A 22,050-nucleotide genomic window follows, 5' to 3' on the forward strand; every position below is an offset into this window, starting at 1 on the left:
CCTGTGATTGCAAGTGCCTATTTACACCTTTGTTTGCCTGACTGGTCTGCAAGTTCTTTGAAAGAAAGATTCATGTCCAATCTTTTGTTGTTGTTGTTCATAACAGTTTTTTATTGTATAAAAGATTTTTAAATTGTTATACATGACTGTAGCAAGTATTTTGACATGTTATTCACATATGGAGTATAAATTCTCACTCTTCTGGTTGTACATGATGTAGAATCACACTGGTGGTATAATCATATTGCTCATAACACTTTTATTGAGATATAATTCACATATCATTAAATTCACCTTTTTAAAGCATAGAAGTTAGTGGTTTTCAGCATAGTCCCAGGGTTTTTAAATATCATAAATATTTAATTTTAGAACATTTTCTTTTTTTAGAATTTTTTTTCCACTTATTTATTTATTATGTGGTGCTGAGGATCGAACCCAGGGCCTCGAATATGCTGGGCATGTGCTTTACCGCTGAGCCACAACCCCAGCCCTGAGAACAATTTCATCATCCCTATTATAGATTGAATTTTGTTCCCCCAAAATTCATGTTTAAGTCCCAACTCCCAGTATATTAGAATATAACTGTTCTTTGGAAGTTACATATTTACAGGTGATTAATTTAGAATGAGGCCATAGAGTGTCCTTATAAGAAGAGAGGGAAAGACACCAGGAGCACACTTGCACACACAGAAAAGACCACATGAAGACAGAGCCAGAAGGGGCCAACTGCAAGCCAAGGAGCGTAGCCTTAGCAGAGACCAACACTGTCAGCACTTTCATTATGGACTTCCAGCCTCTAGAGCTCTGAGAAAATAAATCTGTTGTTCAAACCACCCAGGTGTGCTATTTCTTAAGCCAGTCCCATAAAACTAATACAATCCCCAAAGAAATACTCATTAGCAGTCATGACCCCATCCTCCTTCCCATATCCCCTGGCAATCACTAATCTATTTTCTGCCTCTATGGATTTACCTATTCTGGATATTTCATATAAATGGAATAAGGCTTTTGTGATTGTTTTCTTTCACTTAAAATAATATTTTTATTTTTTATTGTGCACTATAATTATATGTAATAGTAGGATTCATTATGACATATTTGTACATGCACATAACATAATTTGGTCAAGTTCATTCCCCAGTACTTCTCTTTTCTGTCCCTTCCTCCTTCCCCATGGCCCCTTTCCTCTATTCTACTGGTCTCTCTTTTAATTTAATTAGACACTCCCTTTTTCCTTTTATCTCTCTGGCACCCACATATGAAAAGCTAACAAAACATGACCCTAGACTTTCCAAATCTGGCTTATTTCACTTAACAAAACATTCTGAAGTTCCATCCATTTTGTTCTTTTTCGTGGCTCAGGAAAATTCCATTGTGTGTATATGTGTGTGTATATGTTGTGTGTGTGTGTGTGTGTGTATGCCATTTTTTCTATCCATTTGTCTGTTGACAGACACTTAGGTTGGTTCCATAACTTGGTGAGTTTATAGACGGGTGAGTGGTTTCCACCTTTGGTTATTATAATTAATGCTGTGATAAACATTGTACACAAGTTTTTGTCTGGGCATAGGTTTTTATCTTTTAGGTATATACCAAAAGAAATTTTCTGGGTCACATGGTAACCCTATATAATGTTTTGAGGAACAGACAGATTGTTTTGCAAAGTGGCCACATCATTTTACACTCCTGCCAGGAGTGTATAAATGTTCCAATTTCTCCACATCTGATACTTATTATTTATGTTTTTTTATCCTAGTCATCTTAGTGGGTATGAAGTGACTTCTCATTAGAGTTTTGATGTACATACCTATGATAGCCAAAGATGTTGAATATTTTTCCATGTGCTTCTTGGCTATGTGTGTATTTTTAAGAAATGTCTATTACTATTTGTTTTCATATCCCCAGCCCCCAATCCAGCACAGGGCATACAATAGAGGTTCAAACAATTAGAGTCATAAACCACTTGTAGCAGAACCACCCAGAACTCCTAGGTCCCTACTGAGACTACTGGATTAAACTTTCCATGCTCCAGAATCTACATTTAAACAAGGTTATGAAGGGTTTCTGTCTCACACTGAGGTTTGAGAAGGAGTCTCTTAATGTGGAATTATATATTTTTAAACATCTGAAGATCCACAACATATGCAGAGGTAAACTTGATCTATGATGTTGTAGATCACAGAAGGGGACCAGTAAACAAGAATCACAAGCAGAAGTTTGTTGTCAATACATGGTATCATGTTGAGTTTGTTGGCCCCATCTACCATGAAAGTCACAGAAGGGGTCCCATATTTGGTGGGATGTAGGACAGAATGTAGTCCTTATGGGGAAGGTATGCTATTTCAGTTTCTGGTAGACTTCATCTAATTTTAATTCTGCATTATGAGCCAATAAAATATCTTGGTATTGACTATATCTAAAATAGAATGAGTCTATAGTCAAAAACAATATATATGATTTTCCCATGTCTGTTTGCTTTCCCCTACTTCTTTCTCTTCTCTGAAAAGGGGAAAACAAAAATTTACTGACTCAACACAAACTATTCTACTTTAAAAAATACCAATCCATGAATATACTCTTTTCTGGGATCTACCAGGTTTCTTGGTTTCAAATAACACATAAGACTCACTTCCCTGAAACCTAAAAAGAACTTAATACAGGTTAATCAGTGTGTCATTGATTCACCAAGAGTTTTCTGGGTTGGGCTAAACTAGGGATACCTCACCATTATCACTGGTGCTGAGTCCCATGGCATTGCTGTTTACTCCACCTCATTGCCACAGGTACCACCAGAGGAGCCTTTCTGAGGCCTCTGATTCTTGATGTCATCAACACCTAATTCCAAGTTTAAAACATCAGACTGTAGAGTTCATGATGTTCTATTGGCAGATAATTGAACTAATATTGAATGCATCAATGGGCACTGAGCAACATAGAGGTATTTTTAAAAAACAACAAAAAGCCAAAGTCCCAATTGATGCCTTCCAGGAGCCTTGATTTTAGGTAAAACTCTGGCACATGCGAAAATCATTAGGCAACAATTACGAGTTTCCCATTACTAAGGAACACAGAGTAGGGTAAGAGAACAAGTAGCAATATAACTGCTATGTTGTGGCATGAGCTATATTAATTTGCATATTAGCATTTAACTAAAGAATATATATACTTGGCAGCTTCCATAAGCCCTGGGTCTTTGGTATTTTCCAAACTTGTAATCTGGACAAGAGAATCTTCTAAATTAAAGAATTAAATTCCTTTATATCCACTCTCTGCTCCATTCTCATCACTACAGCCTGATTTTTAAATCAACTTCTTGAGGCATATTTTATATACAATAAAAGTAACAATTTTATGTGTACAGTCCTAATGGTTTTGGAAAATTTATACATTTTGTTAACTACTGCCACAATAAAATATAGACCATTTCTATACCCCACAAAGTTCCCCCCTGCTCCTTCAAATCCTCCCATGCCTGCACCCAGGCAACTACTGACATGCTTCTGTCATCATAGGTATATCTTTTCTGTATTTTCAAATAAATAGAACCATGGTATGTATTATTGTGCATCCATACTCAGCACAGTATCTTAGAGATTTAGCATCAAGGCCTGATTAAATAAGGCATGGTGACATTAGAGATATAAGTCTACACAGCTCTGGCTAACAAGGAGGGAGAGGAATCACCACATTATTCCCTCCACTCTTTTCCAGTGCCAAGTCCAACCCACTGACAGTCATGCTCTGATAAGGAAACTCAGGCATACCCTGTAACCACTTACCAAGAAAAATGGATGTAAAGGGATTATTGGGATAGGGTGGACCCAATCAATGAAGATAATCTCCCAAGAAAATCAGTGAATCTTGGAAATGAATGGACCTTGTATGTCATACAATGCAAGACCTTTGCTCTATGGTTAAGACACTTCAACAGGTTAGTGTTTATTCTGGTACTACCTCCTCTAGGACTTGAATTCAGGTCAATTCAGGTGACAGACCATCAGATCCTTTTCTCAGAGAACAACAGAAAAGAAAGGGACAGCATGGTAAACAGAAACAAGAAAAACTACAAGAGGAGATGGATCAGGGTGGGGAACATGATTAATACAGTCCAGATAGAGTACAGCTGACAGAATGCCCTGAAAGTTAGGCATAATTTAAATTTGGTCTGACAGGAGGATTCAAGAGCTATAAGATCTTTGCCAAGACATTGACATTATAAAAGTAATATTTGAAAAATCATTAGAGTGTCACATCAGTGTTGGCCACATTTAGCAGATAGGAGCAAGATGGTGATTCTAGGCAAGCAACATCATTTAAGTGAGAAGCTTCAGAGAGAAGCTGCTGAGAAGCAGGCCATGATCCAGATCAAATTGAAAATTCAGAAGACCCTTGCAGAATATTCTACTAAATATGAATATGACAGTATTTATGATGGAATGCAGGGATGGGGGAAGGAATAAAGTAATCCCAAATCACTGTTGAGAAAATATCAGAAGTTCAAGTATATTTTCAACTTATTAAAAGTAGTTGAGTTCAGGAAGAAAAAAAAAACAGATAAAAGGGAAAAGAAAATACAGAGGGAATAAAAATGAAAAGGGGAGAATTTAATGAGAAATAGGCATTTGAGACATCTGCTTATAAAAAAAAATACTTCAAGAGAGAGCTGAAGAGGAAGAAAAGGTGGGCTGCTGCACTGGAAGCACTTTTGGATGTAACCAAGGAGAAAGTTCTCAGTGGATGAATTTTACAGGCACCTATTAAATCAAGCAGTTGAAGAAAAGGAAACACCTAAATGCAGCTTTCATGAAACCAGGTCTAAGACAAAAGAAATCAAGAGGTTACTCCAATAAAATAAATTCAGAGAACAGAGTACCACAGGAGCAATGCCTTAGCAAACTGGCGTTAAGGAGGAAGAAAACACACCAGACAGTGACCAAGGATGATGGATTGGGAGATAAATAAAATGAACTACAAAAGAGAAAAGCTCACAGAGACCTCTAAGAATTACTTCAAGCATCACAGGAATCAAACCCACTCACTGTCATCTAGCAAAGAGGGCATGGTGCCAAATACCACACCAAAAATTCCAAGTCAAAAGTATGTGAGAAAAGGGAAGATCCACACCATGGGAGGCGATCCAGAGACCAGGAGAATTATTACACTGACTTCGACCACAGAAAAGAAAAGAAGTCTATCTGGCACTGAGAGGCCAGTCATACCTATTGGAAAAGGTATGAAAAAAGAAGATAAATTGGGGTGTGGTGGGGTGGACATCAGATAGAAAGAAACAACAGAGAATGGAAAAAGTAGAAAGACAGGGAGAAATATCTCTTAATATAACAATGTTATGGGCAGACTGCACAGAAAACATACCAAGTCCATTTTTGTTCGAATTGGATAGTCTTTATTTAGCTGGTTGGCCTGTGACTGCTCCCTGCAGGACCCAGACCTGTCTCTGCAGGGAACGGCCTTGAGCCTGAGCATTTCAGAGTCTTTAAAGCAAAAACCACATCCAGGTTGATGAAGCTGTAAGCAAGCAGGGGTATAGAGCTGAATTGAGCTGTTAGCGAAATGATGAAATGGGTACATTGATATTTCCCACAGGACTTGTTATGCCTCCTCCAGGGTGGCATAACAACAAGCAAGCAGAAGGGAAGTGGGTCAAGATGACCCTAGTTGAGTACAAGTTAGAGAATGGTTACTAAAGTCTAGACAATCAATCTCTGACAAGGTACATTGCCTAATAAAAATGAGAATCAAAGAGAGAACAAGTTTGCATTGTATAAGAATTGTCATTTTGTGATACCAAACATGCCATGCTAAGCAATTACTGATAGGTACAGAGGCAGAGTGTTCCCATGGAAGAAGCATTTCTGATATGACATGGAGTCTCAGGGTAAAATGGAGTCTGTTTGGTCATTGCCCATATAACAACAAAAAAGAGACAGATAATGAAATGACCATGACTGGTACACTGAGAAAGGAGGAGAGAAGGAAGAGAAAGCAAAACAAAACAAAACAAAGAAAGAACACACGAAAGTGAGGAAGATACAAAAATAATGATAAGTGCAGAGATATGGAAAAATAAGAAATAAGTTTTCCATCTTCAGAAAGAAATTGAGACAGAAGGGAAGGCAGCCCCGATTCCAGGGCAAAGAGATGAGTTTCTTGACCAGGAAAGATCCAGAAAAATGAGAAACATGGAAAATGAAAAAGAGAGAAACCCTCTAGTTCTGAAACATTACTGGGAGCAAAACCCAGACTCACAGAAGAAAGCAAGAGCAAGGCAAAGAACAAGAGCGACCACCAGAGGCAAGGAGCAAGTTTGCAACATGTAATAAAAATAAAAGGCGTTTCTTAATTTTTTCAGGTCATAAGGGTGACTGACCTCCTTCTCACCTGGGAAATGAGCAAGACAGACAAGCATTCCTGCTCCCAGGGGTGACATGGTCTGGCCAGCTTAAGACATGAGCCCTGCCTGAGGCTACTCCCTCTGCTGCCTGTGGAAAGGATGAAAAAAGTTCAGGCTTGGATTAAGGAGGAAGAGGGAACAGGGTAAAAAAGCTGCCCAAGTGTACCTTCAAAGGATAATTTCAAACTGTGGTTTCAAGTATTGGGGGACACCATCAATAAAGTTATAAAACCCCTTCCTAAAGGTAGGGAGGGAGGGGGAAGTACTGGGGAGTGATGTTGGCCAAATTATGGTGTTATATTGTGTGCATGTAACAAAAAAATCCCACCACTACGTACAACTATAATGTAGCAGTTAAAAATGTGGAAAATAAAAAATAAAAGTAAATAAACCCCATCTCTAGCAATTGTACATCTCTCAGGGGTCTAAATATCCTTCACCAGAAGAGCTTCACTTCCTGCAGTTCCTCTAGGTTTATCATCTGTATCAGGACTTATCACAGAAATAGCCAAAAGAGCCTTTACTTTAGGGCTGCTGACTTATGAAGGGTCTCAAATATGGAGTCTCAACAAGAGCTTCAACTCACCATACACCTCTGTCACAGAGAATCACCAACAGCTTGGAAACATACTCACCATACAAGTTTAAACATGTGCCCCATTTATGGGCCACCCCAACTCTAATACACTTAGAATAAAATTTACTAGAATCCTATAATTATCTTGTGAGTAATATAATCACACTGTACTATATTTTAATGTGTATTTTTGTGTTGAATGTAAATATTTAAAACATTCCATTTTTTGTTGCCCTATGATACAAAATCTTACATAGTTCAACAAACTTCAAAAAAAAAATGGAAGACAGATCTCTCTCAGCTTTAATTAGACTCTAATCTCTATCATTCCATTTGCCCTTCTAATAGCTATTGGTGTTCACATCCTACTTTCAGTCTAAACATCAGTTCATGAAGGTCAATGGATGTGACTGCTTCATCTCTAAGGTCCCAAAGTCTCTTTGGCAGCACCAACTAGATGTGTGTTGAAGCATTTATTGCTGTTCTCATGGACAGTAGAGAGTTAAACTGGGTAAAATTTAGGCTTTTTTTTTCTCTTAAGAGACAGAGAGAGAGAGAGAGAGCACATACATCTTTGTGTACACATAAGGTAAGAGCTTCCATCTAATACCTAGATGGCAAGAGAAATCAAACCTATCTTATGCCAGTTAAAATGGTCTCTGAAGATAAAAAGATCTCTCCAAATTTATTTCTCGGCTGAATTGTGCTTTTCCTAGTAAGAGATTGAAAGTATGGTAATGATCTATGTTTAAGCCTTTTATTCATTTAGTCAGTGAAATTAAAATACTGGCGATGGTAATTAAATGAAGACACTTTGGACCTTGAATTAATGCTGCCATTAGAAATACTGCCGTGTCCTCATAGTCAGTCTGCATGTTACATTACCACCATCTGCTGTTCATTATGGCCAACTTTTAAACAATGACTTCATTCTTATTTCCCTTACTGAATCTTTTATAAATTCAAACACCACATATGCTTGTGACCACTAATTTCAACCACTGTCCATGGGTAGTATTTCCCCATTTGGGCTCCTCACTACCTACACTAGCATCAATAAGAATGGCCTGGGGTAAGGGAGTGTTATGCTCAAACAAAATTTGGGAAATGCTGTAGGCTACATCCAGCTATTATAGTCACAATTTTCTCCAGCATATTTAAGGATCTAAATAGTCCCTCAGTAACAAATCTGCTTTAACTTTGTGGAACCCAGTGTTTTCTCAACTTTTTTTAAATCATGGAACCCTTTTAATGTAGAACACTTACTAATAATTTTCAAGGTGCCAGAGTTTGGTGCTCTAGGGCTTAAGGTCAGAGGATCCAGAGCCTGTTCTGAAATTGCACAGCTCTCAATGTTTCATTGTATCAAACACCTTCAAAAAAACTAGATGAGTTTATAGCATGATTTCTGCTTATAAATAATCTGCCTTCAGATTTGCATGTGTTCTTATATCACGTCCAAGAAAACACAGTATGGCAAAGTAACACTATTGTCACTGTCACTTCACAACAAAGTTATTTTATAAAGTAAAAGAATCATCCCACCAGTAGGCCTCAAAATTTTTTTCCAGCAACGCTTCTCAAACTTCTCCAGCAAAACATTCCTAACAACAGTGAAGGATAAACTCAAGACTGCTAGGACTATAAAATGCAAGATATGTCTCTAAAATCTCATGTATTATCTTAAAAATTCATGCAAGAAATAGTGACATATTTTTGAAATTAAAAATATTCAGGATTATCCACTTCAATAGTGTTTTTAATAATAAAAGATTTAAAACAACCCAAATGCACATCGATGGGAGCAAGAGTTAATAAATTATATCAGAGCCATACCACGGAAAACACTGTGAGTTATTTTTTAAAAAGATTGGGGGAAGCTGGACATGGTGACTCACACTTGTGGTAATCCTAGCTACTCAGGAGGCTGAGACAGGAGGATCACAAGTTTGAGGCCAGTCTGAGCAACTTAGAAAGTCCCTGACTCAAAATTAAAAAGGAATGAGCTTAGTGACAGAGCACTTGCCTAGCATTGTGAGTCCCTGGATTCAATCTCCAGTACCTACCCCCAAGAGAATGAAGTTAAGGGGGAGAGTGGAAAGAAGCTCAATAAGGGACACCGAAACAGAGTGGAGGAATTATTTCTGGTTCATCTTTAGCACAGTAGAATAACTATTGGTTAAAACAATCTATGATATATTTCAAAATGACTATAAGAGTATGAAATTGCCAACAGATAAAAAATGATTAATTGATTAATGTTTGAAGAGATGGAAATACTTATTATACTGATTTGATAATTACACATTGTATACATATATTGAATTACCGTAATGTACCACATAAATATGCACAAATATTGTCTTGAGTAAAAAAATTTTAAGAATACAGAAGTTATCTATATACTAACATGAAAAGATTTCCAAGATATTGGGAAAGGGAGTGGGCAGGGGATTAGCAAGAATGGTGGAATGTGATAGACATCATCATCCATCATACATGGATGATGTATGTCTTCATACATCATCCATAATGTATGAAGACACGAATTGGTGTCAACATACTTTATATACAACCAGAGATATGAAAAATTGTGCATATACATGTAATAAGAATTGTAATGCATTCCACATTCCACTGTCATTTATTTTTTTAAATCAATTTAAAAAAAGAAAAAAGCAAGAAACAGAAATGTATAATATGCTAATTTTTATCAGAATGAAGAAAAATAAGAATCTATATTCTAAGTTGTTTATACATACATAAAGTAACTCTGGAAAGATTCACAGGAAACTCTTAACAGTGGTTACCTTTGGGGAAAAGGGTAAGAGCTTGTAAAAGGGAGAATAAGAATGAGAGAAGACTTTTAACAGTATACCTTTTTATATTTTTTGAGCCACATGAATGTGTAAACCTGTTAAAAATCATAAAAAAATTTAAAAATCATGCAAGTTTTTACCTTACTCTATGACATATTTGTCTTAAAATTTTCCATATATTTTCACAATAGTAAAACTAAATTAGATTTAAACTCATGAGTGGTGAGTTATCCAGGACATTATATATGATCCAGGGTAAACAGTATGGGTTTAGGCCAGTTAAAATCTACTTAAACACTATGCCTTCATTCCATTTGGAGAACCAACACAACATCAAAAAAATCTGGAATCACTACTAAAAATACTTGTTTCACAATTTGGATTTTACCTACAAGCTGGGGCTTTTTAGACAAAGAAGTGTTAACCTCAGTGTCTCAGGACTCATACTCAAAATTAGTACTTAAATTACTTTGGAGAATAACCAGATAAAACATGACAGTGAGATGGCCACCAAAAATGTGAATATTATAGAATCATAGCCATTCCTCCATGCCAACAGTGCCCAGTGGAAAGCCAACTGCTTGGGAGGCAAGAAACCCCAAAGGCAAACTTTCCGCTTTATATTCCAACAGAACTGGAATTTGAAACTCTCCAACTATTTTCAACACATCTCAAAAGGCTTGTTGATTACTACAAAATTAATCAGTTTGTATTAAGCCAAACTATTTTCTACTATGTTTCCTAAATTTATAAAAAGTTTCTTTTGATTATACTTTCATAGCACTGTTACTAAGATGCTTTCTATGCAATATATATGAAAAACATATGGCATTTCTTTATATGAAAGATAGGGTCCAATAAATAAATAAGATTTAACTCAGATATAACTCTGATGGAACAAAAATGCAATGACTGGTGTCAATAAATGTTCTAAAGATATCTGCATATTTTCCCAGAAAATATATTCTCAGGCAAGTTTTATATCCTTGTGGACCTCTAAAAATGGCTTAACAAACCCACAGTGCCATAAATGTCTCCTACACTCTCTCAAACTGAAATTTCATTTCTAAGTGTAAATGAGGCCAGAATTAAAAAGACAAACAGCATGAATAGATGAACCAATGCAGCACGGACAGCAGGGAGGCATTTGTTACTGCTTTCATCGATTCTGATTCCATCTCAGAAGGCTGTTCTCTTTGGAATCCCTTCAGAGAAACAACAGGCAATGGGGATGGCAAAGACTTAAAACTCCACTACAATCTGCTGATGATCTCTTAGATATTCATAAGTGGCACAATGAGTCCACCTTTAGGTTTTATTTCAGTTGTAATAATGAGTTATGAATAATTGATCACTAGGTAATAAATTATTCAGGTAGGCACACAGTTTCCAAGGAATCCTGGAGTGAGTCTAGTTAATGGCATAATAGAAGCCAAAGGCAGCTGCGAAGGGACATCCCACACAATAACCCCACACTGCAGAGGCATGGGTAGTTAGTGCCTCTCAGTGTGGGCTTTTCCAGAAGTGGCCATATTAATACCTTTTGAATTTTTATAAAGTAGCTGTTCCCACTGGGTACTTATAGTGCTATTAAAATACTGAGCCCTGACCTCTTTATCCATCAGACCGGAATATTTGTTATCAGCCGAGCATGACTTTTGCTACTAAAACTAGTGTTAAAATGAAAAACTAAGAAACAAGAATGCATACACACACTCACTTAAAAGCATGTGTGTGTACATGTGTGTACATTCACTTCCTGTCTTGCAAATCACAGCTGTCATTGATCTATCTTATAATTTCCATTTCTAAAGCAATTCTGAAAATATTAGAAACTACGTACTGGAGCTCGATAATTGCTACACTGAAATATTTTTGAAACAGCAACTTGAGTTAAAAGCAGTTAATCACCAAAGAGCAAATCCAATATTGTAAAAAAAGCAGATTGGCTGATCTTGTCCTGAAACCCACAAGTACACATGATTTGATGAGGTTCATGGGATGAAAGACATAGAGGTAAGAAAGGGAATGAAGGGCAATTGGGCCACAAATCTGGGGAGGTGGATATGGCTTAAATGTTCAGGTTTAATAGGTTTGCTCCAAATTCAAACTAATGGGAACGTGGGAACATCAACTAAACTTTAATGAAAATGCTAAGTGACTACTACACATGGGAGAGATTGGGAAAACTGACACCCCCCCCAAAAAAAAAAAAAAAACTGACACCCAAATATATTCTAATCAGAGACTTAATGTTCCAAATTTTCCACTCTTAGAAATTTGGAGCTGGGCAAGGTGGCATATGCCTATAATCCTAGTGGTTTAGAAGGCTGAGGCAAGAGGATCTTAAGTTCAAGGTCAGCCTCAGCAACTTGGCAAGGCCCTAAGCAACTCAGTGTGACCTTGTCTCTAAATAAACTGCAAATTCAACCAGTTTAACATTCATGTATCATGTATCATGGTCCAGGTTTTGAATTTTCTAAATATAACTGTTAAGGTATGATTGATATACAATACACTACACACATTTTTTAGTGTGTAATTTTATAAAATTTGACCTATGTATATACCCATTACACCACTTCCATAATCCTAATAATGAGCCTATCCCCCACATGTTTCTTCATGTCCAGAGCTTATTTTTTTAATAACTAAAACTTAGGTTGAGTTTTTCATATAACTACCCAAGCATAGCACTGCTGTACTAATAAGTATATAGCATGTCAAGGTTCATACTTGTATCAGGTAATAAGACCTGTGAAAGCAGCTAAGAAATACTCAAATACTCACACAATTGTGTTCTTATTCAACTATGAACAGGAATTCAATTTCACAGTATTTTAATGAAGGTCACAACTGCTTATTTTCAATATTATATGAAATTATTTATGCAATGAATAATTAGTGGAGTACACAGACCACTTTTAGAATTCCCTGATGTCAAAAATGTTTGTTTCCCACTTAAATGTCCACTTCTTTCCAAAACTAAGCTTAGAAATAACTGAGAAAAAAGCTATTAATTATACGAAGAGTTGTTTTTCTTCCTCACTGACTTTTAAGTCATGGACATCACTCCAAGTTTATTAATTAGGCCTGGATGTCAAGGCAACTAAATTTTTTCCCCAAGAAAAATCAGTTCAAGGGTATTAGACTGAGCCATAAAGTAATTTTAATTGAAGAATTTACCCCTTTTCATTCCTTTGAACTTTAACTCATACTGTTTCCCGGTGACAGCAGTAGGAGGAAAAATTCTCCCAAGAAGGCCACTCAAATAGAATCAATAATCAGAAGGATGAGGAATGCCTATAATCCCAGCAGCTCAGGAGGCTGAGACAGGAGGATCGTGAGTTCAGGCTCAGCAAGAGTGAAGTGTTAAGCAACTAAGTGAGACAATGTCTCTAAAAAAAAAAAAAAAAATAGGGCTGGGATGTGGGTAAGTGGTCAAGTGTCCCCCTGGAACTAAAAAAAATAAATTACAGATTATACTTGAAGATATTGTACTTTCTTTGGGGATGGGAAATTAAAATTAATTAATATTCTCTTTGAATGTTTTGATACTCATCAACCATTAAAAACCATGGATTTTGGCTACTTAAGTTCTTCTGGACCTTATTAAAAACTTGTTCAGGAAAGTCCCTTTTTCAACAAAGGGGGAGGGGGAGCTTGAACTAGACAACACCCATAAAGTTTTGCTCTTGCATATTCTGCATTAATTCTAAATATCTTACTTTTTGAATAAGTGGGACAAACATTTTAAATAATAGGCTTTACTTACAAATCTTGTACTTTTAAAATCTGGGGTAGTTAAAAATAACATTATAAAGGGACCAGCATATCCAATAATATTTTTATTATTATTTATTAAAATAGTTTAGATATCCCCCCATCTCATACATTTAAATGAAGAACTATAGTCCTAATTTTCTGAGGGTACTACTCAGTGTTAGCAAAGCCATCAGCTTCTCTATTCACAAATCCACAAAACACCACAATGGAAGAATGGAATGGCATAAATAAAGACTTAAGCAGTCAGTCTGAAAATCTAAACAAATATACTATAGTAATTTGAACATATGTTTACTGTCAACATTAATCTGTCTGAGTATTCAAAATAAATCACTTTTGTTTTCTCTCATAGTAACAAATTTTTTTTCTGTTTGGGTTTTTTAAATTTTATTTCTTCCATATTTTTATTGATGCATTCAATTATATGGAAGAAATATATTGTTTTTTAAAAAAAGGAGTTTTGAGTGTTGTCTTATTCCTAAAAGCTTTTAGTTACTAAGTCATCAAAGCAGGCTCTTTTTGGCCCCCTGCCCAAGCCAAAAAAGAAATTGAGGGTTTCCTTGCATCCTACTCATACTAAAATACTTTATTTATTAGTCACCTCTCGTGTAAATATTAAAAACCAGGGAGTGGGAGAAGTACAAGGTTTCTTTAATGCTAACACATGTAGCAAACTAGCCTCAGGAAAATCACTTACTTTAGAATATTGACTTTATTACCATTACTGGAATAAGTCAGAGTAATGATGTGCCTTTGCACGTTCTCTTTTTCCTTTCTATCTTCCTAATGTTAAATGTTGTAAGATAGCCCAAATCTCAGGGCTTGACCTTATCACAGGCAGAAACTGATGAAGTCCAAAGTGAAGTCCAAGTTCAAATTTTCCCTTTCCAGATTTACCTATGATAGCCCAAGCCCAAGATCCCTTAGAACCTGAACTATTTTAAGAGAAATTTTAACATGCTTTCATATTATACTTTTTCTTAAAATATGAGATTAAAAAATTTAAACTGATGACTACAATGTAAAAATTAAAGAAAATTGTTTTGAAATCTGGCAGGCTAAATGGCAAAAAATCATTAGTTTCCTCCAAATTGCTTTTATAACTCTGCACTACATAAACCACTGAATCCTATTAAGTTAACTCAGCCTACTCAATAACCCTAGTCTTCTTTCATAGATACCCACTGGAGAGAAATCATGTCCATAATACAGAAATAATTGCTTTAATAAGAGCACATTGAACAAGCTCAAAGTTGGAGTCATTAAATCTACTGATATTTTGTCTAGATTGATTCAAAACTTGTAATGATATGCTAAAATGATTAAATAAATTAGAAAAATTCATAAATGGGTTTCAGTAGGTGTAATATATAAACACTAGCTTAGGCTTTTGTTAAATAGCCTATTGTTTAATATCATTTGCTATCAGCTATTAAATGGCAGGAATTACTGTCACAATTGAGTTATTGAAAATTTACTTCAGATATTATAAATTCCATGCATTATAGTAACAATAATTACTCATTTTAATTATTTTGTCATTATCCAGCTACTATGATCAATTTATTAATCTTCTAAGAAGAAATAATGTCCTTTTTTATGAACAGTGAAAACTTATATATAGAAAGAAGGATTTTTTTAAGTTTAGTCCTTATAATATGAAAACTGATTTCTCAATATGTCAGAAATAAACTTAAAAATGGATGAAGTGCTTTTTTTCTAATTACAACTGAGCCTCTCAGCATATGTAGCCATAATTTAAGAGACCCCAAAATACTTCAATTTAATGACATAGAATGTCTGTGACTTGTCAGTGATTGAAGCACACAGTTCATTAGTTTTCCAGAGTTATGCTGTTGACAGGATATGCCAAAATGATCATTATATCAAGTCTCTAAGGACCTGGAAAAGAGGAAAGTAATAGTCTAAAGAGAACACCAGAACCTAGAGATCCATTAAGAGGGGGCCAAGTGATATTAAACCATACAGTGGACTATGATGCAGGCATTGAGAATGGTGCTTTTAAACCTCTATACCATTTTAGGGCCTTTTACACTGAATGTAACTGTTCCCCCACAGTTTTGCCTAATTCAAAATCCTGGTCCTCTAGCAACCAGGAGCAGCTCTTAGACAAGCAAATGCTTGGGCTCCTCCCACCAGACTACAAATCTACAAATCAAAAACTTTGGAGGTAGGGAGAGCCCAGCAATTTGTATTTTAACAAGCCCTCCAGACAATTATGATACCAAATAAAGGGTAAAAACTGCCAGCTACTTCTTAGTCACTCTTAAGATCTCAGCTGAAACAATGCTTCTCAGGGAAGTCTTGCCTTGCCCAGCCTCATGCTGCCAGGTTAGGTGGGTCCATTATACATCACAGCAACCAAGACTTTATTTTACTTTTTAAATTTATTTATTTATTTATTTATTTATTTATTTATTTATTAATTACTAGGTATTGAACTAGGATCTTGCATGTGCTAGGCAGCAACTACCTTTCTTTCACAGTAGTAGGTATTGCAATCTATAATCACTTCTTTTTATGATTTGGAAAATTAGTGTTTTTATCTCCCACAAGACCAGACTCTAATCTTAAGCCTACTTGTCCCTTCAAAGTACCTTGAAGATCTCAAAAAACTCTGATACCGGGGCCACACTCCAGGCTAAATAGAATCTTTTGGTCTGTGACTTGGTTATCTGTATCTTTAAAATATTGTGAGTTTACTGTTCAGCCACAGTTAAGAACCACTACATCAGACTCAAGTTTCTTGAGGAGCCAGTGACCAGTAGTAAATTGTTTGTAACCAATATCTGTTGAATAAGTAGAGATTTTTTTGGTTTGGGGGTTTGTTTTTTGTTTTGTTTTGTGGATTTTTCTGTTTTATTTTGAATTTTGAACATGGTACAAAATACCAAATACACAAAAAGAGTTCAGTCAAAAGTAAGTCTCCTTTTTTCCCTATCCCCTATCTCTGAGGCAACCACTGAGACCAATGCCATGTTTCCTTAAAAGATTGAATAAATTTTTGTTAGTGCATACAGAAAGGACCAAAAATTGGATGGCTGGATCTTAGATTATTTTCTAACTTCTTTATACAAACCTGCATTTTTTTGTAAAATGTACATGTGTTAGTTTCAATACTTTGGGGGAAGGAGGTTCCCCTAAGGATAATTTTATGTTTCTGCATCCAGAACTATTCCATTGAGAGTCCATGGGTCTGAGGATTCCCAGAAAAATAGAATGTTATTCTGTGTTATAAGGATGAGACCCCTTACCTGGCATAAAGGAACAATGGTCCAATTATTCCACTGTTGTTTGGGGAATATTTTCACCTCTGATTAGATATTCAGTCTCTCCAGAATTTCCATCAAAAAATCAAGGAATGAGATAACTTTTCATTCTAGGTCTTGAATTAAGAATTAGCATAATGGTTTATGGATATAGCTTGTCTAGACTTAGTTAGCATAAGCTCTTCACCAAGGCTCCCTGCCTCTGGGTATTTTAAGATGAAAAGCTGAGGCCTGGTTCCAGTATGGTGACTCAAACATTATTCGGTCTTTCAAAGACACTGTCCCCCTTCAACCCTATACCAGATGGTGGTTCTATCTTAGTACAACACTTTGAATCTGGGCTGTTAAGTCTGACATGCTCTCAGGAGAGACTAGGGTTTACAAAATTATGTAGCTATACAGTAATAGACTCTGATCCTAAAACTAGGGGTTTTTTTTTAATTGCCTTTTAAAAAATTTTACCGCTGCATTAAAATTTTACATAATAGTGAAATTTGTTGTTACATATTCATATAGGCACACAATATTCAACTGCCTTTTTACAACTTTCCATCTTCTTCACTCTTAGGTCTAAAATCACTCCTCTCTGTTGCAAGTGAAACTAATTCTAGCAACAACTCCTGGCCCCCTCTCCTCCATTTTGTTTCCATGGATGAGTGATAAATTAGTTTAAGACTTTTAAAAATCCACACAAATTCAGACCCAAGAACTCCTCAAGGAGGCCAAGCCCTGAGGTTCTATGTATTGGCTGCTTGAAGACATTGAAAGCCTTAGAGGTCTCCCCTATTTTGAGCCATCCATGGACTGCGTGTGGGCCACCATGCATCAAGCCTAGTGGATAGGAACATCTGGTGTCTGGGAATGACAGTGGACATTTCCTCTGGTTAACTGCCCTGACACACTGTGAATTTCTGTCCCACTCTGCCATGTCCCACATAGCACCTGAGATGGGTGTAACCTGCCAAGATGCCAATCAATCTGCTGACAGCAAGACATCAAGAAGCAAGACTCCAACCTTGAAATCTTATCCCTGCCTTTGATGTACCCCCTTAAATAAACCACTAAAGCCATCTTTCCTTCGTCTAGTTCCAGCTCTTGTGTGGACTGGATATATCAGGGGCTCCACTTTTCTAAATACACTTCTGATTCTTTGTCTATTGTTCTCCACTAATTATTCTCAGGTTGCTCACACCCTCCTCAGCAGGAAGAAGAACCCCCTTCCGCCATGAGACACTGGCTGTTGCTCCTTATACTTTCCTATTAAACTTGTGATCCTCTTCTCATGTTGTAGACGTAGGAGGTTAGGAAGAAATGCCCTCTTGAGAGAAAAAGCATTTCTATGTTATTATGTTGACCGCATTATTTAAGCAAAGGACAAAGTATAGGAGCCACAGTTAAGGGGGGAAATGTTTGGATATTTACATGGACAAGAGCAAGAGGGAAACATTAAAGTTCTTAGATAATAGAGAGAAACCAGGAAGATAAGGACCATAGTTAGCCAGAAAGAGAGCCAAATTTGGCCACTGCAACATATCTAAGAGCAACCTGTCACACAGATATTTAAGCTTTGTCTTGTACCATTTATTAGTTGTTTTATGTCAGTTAATTCTGACTCTTTCAGATTAGAAATGTCTTATCTTCTGATTTGGCTCCCTCTCTTGATCAGTTCAGAGCAAAGATTCAATATCAATTTTTTTAAGAGAGAGAGAATTTTTTTAATATTTATTTTTCAGTTTTCGGTGGATACAACATCTTTATTTTATTTTTATGTAGTGCTGAGGATCGAACCCAGCGCCCCACGCATGCCAGGCAAGCACGTTACCGCTTGAGCCACATCCCCAGCCCAAATTGTATTAAATTCTTAATAGTTGATCAAACAGACCACAGAAGAAAATCAAGACCACATAATAGAATGATTATATCCTGTGATGAAATTGAAAAAAAAAAAAGTTGTTACCTGTAAAAGATCATCCAATAAGATGAATGTAGAAATTCATTGCAGTGGTGGAAATAGTTATAAGTTAATCATGTATTTTAGGTTTAGTCAACCTCCTTGGCATCTCTTTTCTATTAAAACACCTACATGGTATTAAGAGTCAAAGTAACTTGTTAACACATTAAAATCTTTTGGGTTTTTCTTTACATCTCATAGAGAGTTAACATCGAGGAGAAGCCGAATGGGATCCAAGATGGCAGAATAGAGGAGGTACTGTTTCTGACTGCTCTGTGGAATGAAACCACGGAAGCAGTCAGGCGGCATCTCCACAGGTTTCACCTAGACGGAATACAACATCTCGCAGCATGTGACAGGACCCCTATACAGCAGATTTTTGCAGAACCACCAGAGCTGCAACCACCTGTGCAGAAACCAGAGCCTCTGTGCTCCAGTAAGACTCGGGACTCTGGACCCAAAGCCCGCAGTTCTAGTGCACACAGGGCTCTCAATCGGTGTAGCATAATCACCTAATCAGCTGCACTCCGCTCCCACACAGGTCACATGGCTGCAAACTAGCCACAGCACAAGGCCATCCCAGCTCCCCCCACTTCACCAGACACCCCGGGGCTGGAAGCAGACTAATTCCATCTTGGAAGACCTTTCTCTCCATTTTTTGGTAAGCATGACTATCAGTGTGGATCTCCATTTGAACAGATACCTGGTTTCCAACTTCCTCCCCCTCTTCCCCTCCCCAGCTGTGATTACTTGGCACAGTGACTACCCAGCACAAAAACCACTCTCAGTTGATCAGGAGCGCAGTGCAACCAGGGTGCTGCCCACTTGGTGTGAGCCTGAGGACAAGAGGTCCTGCAGTTGGGTCCTGATAAGCAAGAGAGGGGAGGGGTCTAAAACCTGGAACAAAACAGAGACCAGGATCGGGGAAGCTCCAGGCATGAGTGGGAGACCATACCGGGGGGCGCAAGTCTCCTCACCCTGATTATCAACACCACCCTGTGGACAGAGACCCCACCTTAAAATAGAAAACTCTACCTACTGGAAGAGAAGAAAAGCAGGAAGGAAACGGAATTCTAAGACTTTTTTTTTCTTTTCTTTTCTTATCCTTCTTCTTTGCCTCTACCCTTCTATCCTCTGGCCCTCACAACTCCAACATATGTGAAACCAAGAGCTTTGCATGAAATAGAACATTGAAAACTGAGTCACCAGAATAATATAATATAAAGGAATTGCATAAGCCCCCCCCCCTTTTTTCTTCTCTTTTTCTCTTTCTTTCTTTCTTTCCCTTCTTTTCTTCTTCTCTTTCTTCTTCTTTCAAGCTCCAAATTTTACTATTTTAACATCCTGTAATTTTTTAAATACATATGTGTGTTTGTTTTTATGTACTCTACTGTCCTCCCACGTACGTCTACCCTAAATTACCTCCTGTCTATTCCCCTGCTACTAACCCTCTTCATTAGAGTTCTCCTCCAAATTTCCAAAGTTATATTAACCCCATACCCTTACACCTTTCTCCCTTAGCATATTGTCCTACACCCGACCCCCAGTTCACTGTCCACCACCAGAAATTATACACCTTTTATGAAACTACTGATTATATTTTAAATAATAATTGAGTCCAACATTTCTGGACATTGAGACTAACTATAAGGTTTTAATAACAATAATTTGTTCATAGGTGATGTATTGTTGATATTGGGATCTGTTTACATTGTCTTTCCCCACAAAGGAGGGATCTTGGAACCATACAAGAGCACTACAAATCTATAGGATAAAAACAATAACACACCAGTCCCACAGAGCTGGAAAGAAAGAAACATGAGCAACATGAAAAGACAAGGGAAGAAAGTACCACAAACAAATCAAGACAACACATCATTAGAAGAAGAGCTATAGCAGAAAAAATTACAGAGAAAGATTTCAGGATATACATGATTAAAATGTTTTTTGGTTCTCAAAGAAGACATCAGAGAACAAATACAGGAAGTGAAAGATCACTTTGACAATGAGCTATATAAATAAATCCAAGAAGCAAAAGATCACCTCAACAAGGAGATAGAGGTTATATTTAAAAAAAAAAAACAACAGAAATCCTTGAAATGAAAGAAATAATAAACTGAATTAAAAACTCAAATGAGAGCATCACCAACAGAGTAGACCACTTAGAAGATAGGACATCAGACAATGAAGATAAAATATATCATCTTGAAAAAAACATAGACAACACAGTGAAAATGATGCAGAACATTCAAGAAATATGGGATAGCATAAAAAGACCAAATTTAAGAGTTATTGGGATAGAGGAAGGCATAGAGGTCCAAACCAAAAGAATGACCAATCTATTCAATGAAATAATATCAGAAAACTTTCCAAACATGAAGAATGAAATGGAAATCCAAATCCAAGAAGCCTACAGGATGCCAAAAATGTGCAAAATCACAAGAAATCCTCACCAAGGCAATTATAATGAAAATGCCCAACATACAGAATAAGGAGAGAATTTTAAAAGCCAAAAGAGAAAGAAATTAGATCACATACAGGGGTAAACCAATTAGGATAATGACAGATTTTTCAACACAGACCCTGAAAGCTAGAAGATCCTGGAACAACATATTTTAAGCTCTGAAAGATAATGGGTGCCAACCAAGAATCTTGTATCCAGCAAAGTTAAGCTTCAGATTTGAAGATGAAATAAAAACATTCCATGATAAACAAAAGTTAAAGAATTTATAGCTAGAAAACTGGCACTACCAAACATCCTTGGCAAAATATTTCATGAAGAGGAAATGAAAAACACCAATGAAAACCAGCAGAGGGAGGTCGCACCCTAAAGGAAAAACTAATCAAAGAGGAAAACCAAGTCAAATTAAATAACAAAAGTAAACAAATATGGCTGGAAATACAAATCATGTCTCAATAGTAACCCTAAATGTTAATGGCTTAAACTCACCAATCAAAAGACATAGGCTAGCAGATTGGATTTTTTTAAAAGATGCAACAAAATGCTGCCTACAGGAGAATCATCTGATAGGAAAAGACATACACAGACTGAAGGTGAAAGGTTAGGAAAAATCATACCACTCACATGGACTACTGAAGCAAGCAGGGGTGTCCATACTCATATCAAATAAAGTAGACTTCAAGCCAATGTTAATCAAAAGGGATAAAGATGGACATTGCATACTGCTCAAGGGAACCATACACCAACAAGACAT

General features: G+C 36.6%; 1 protein-coding gene and 1 pseudogene across 16 annotated transcripts in view; one reads left to right on the plus strand and one right to left on the minus strand.

Annotated features, from left to right (window-relative positions):
* Nek11 (NIMA related kinase 11) overlaps window positions 1-22,050 on the minus strand; it is a 312,014-nt gene that overhangs the window by 278,281 nt on the left and 11,683 nt on the right. Inside the window, exon 2 of one of the 16 annotated variants that reach the window (XM_048794344.1) lies at window positions 6,400-6,500. The exons of the other annotated variants lie outside the window; for them this stretch is intronic. Within the exon in view, the coding sequence (XP_048650301.1) occupies window positions 6,400-6,500 (101 nt within the window). The remainder of the gene's footprint in view (window positions 1-6,399; window positions 6,501-22,050) is intronic. 16 annotated transcript variants of the gene reach the window in all.
* LOC107143082 lies at window positions 4,252-5,340 on the plus strand (annotated as a pseudogene).

Source organism: Marmota marmota, unplaced genomic scaffold (genome assembly GCF_001458135.2).
Source record: "Marmota marmota marmota unplaced genomic scaffold, marMar, whole genome shotgun sequence".
NCBI classification, from domain to species: domain Eukaryota; kingdom Metazoa; phylum Chordata; class Mammalia; order Rodentia; family Sciuridae; genus Marmota; species Marmota marmota.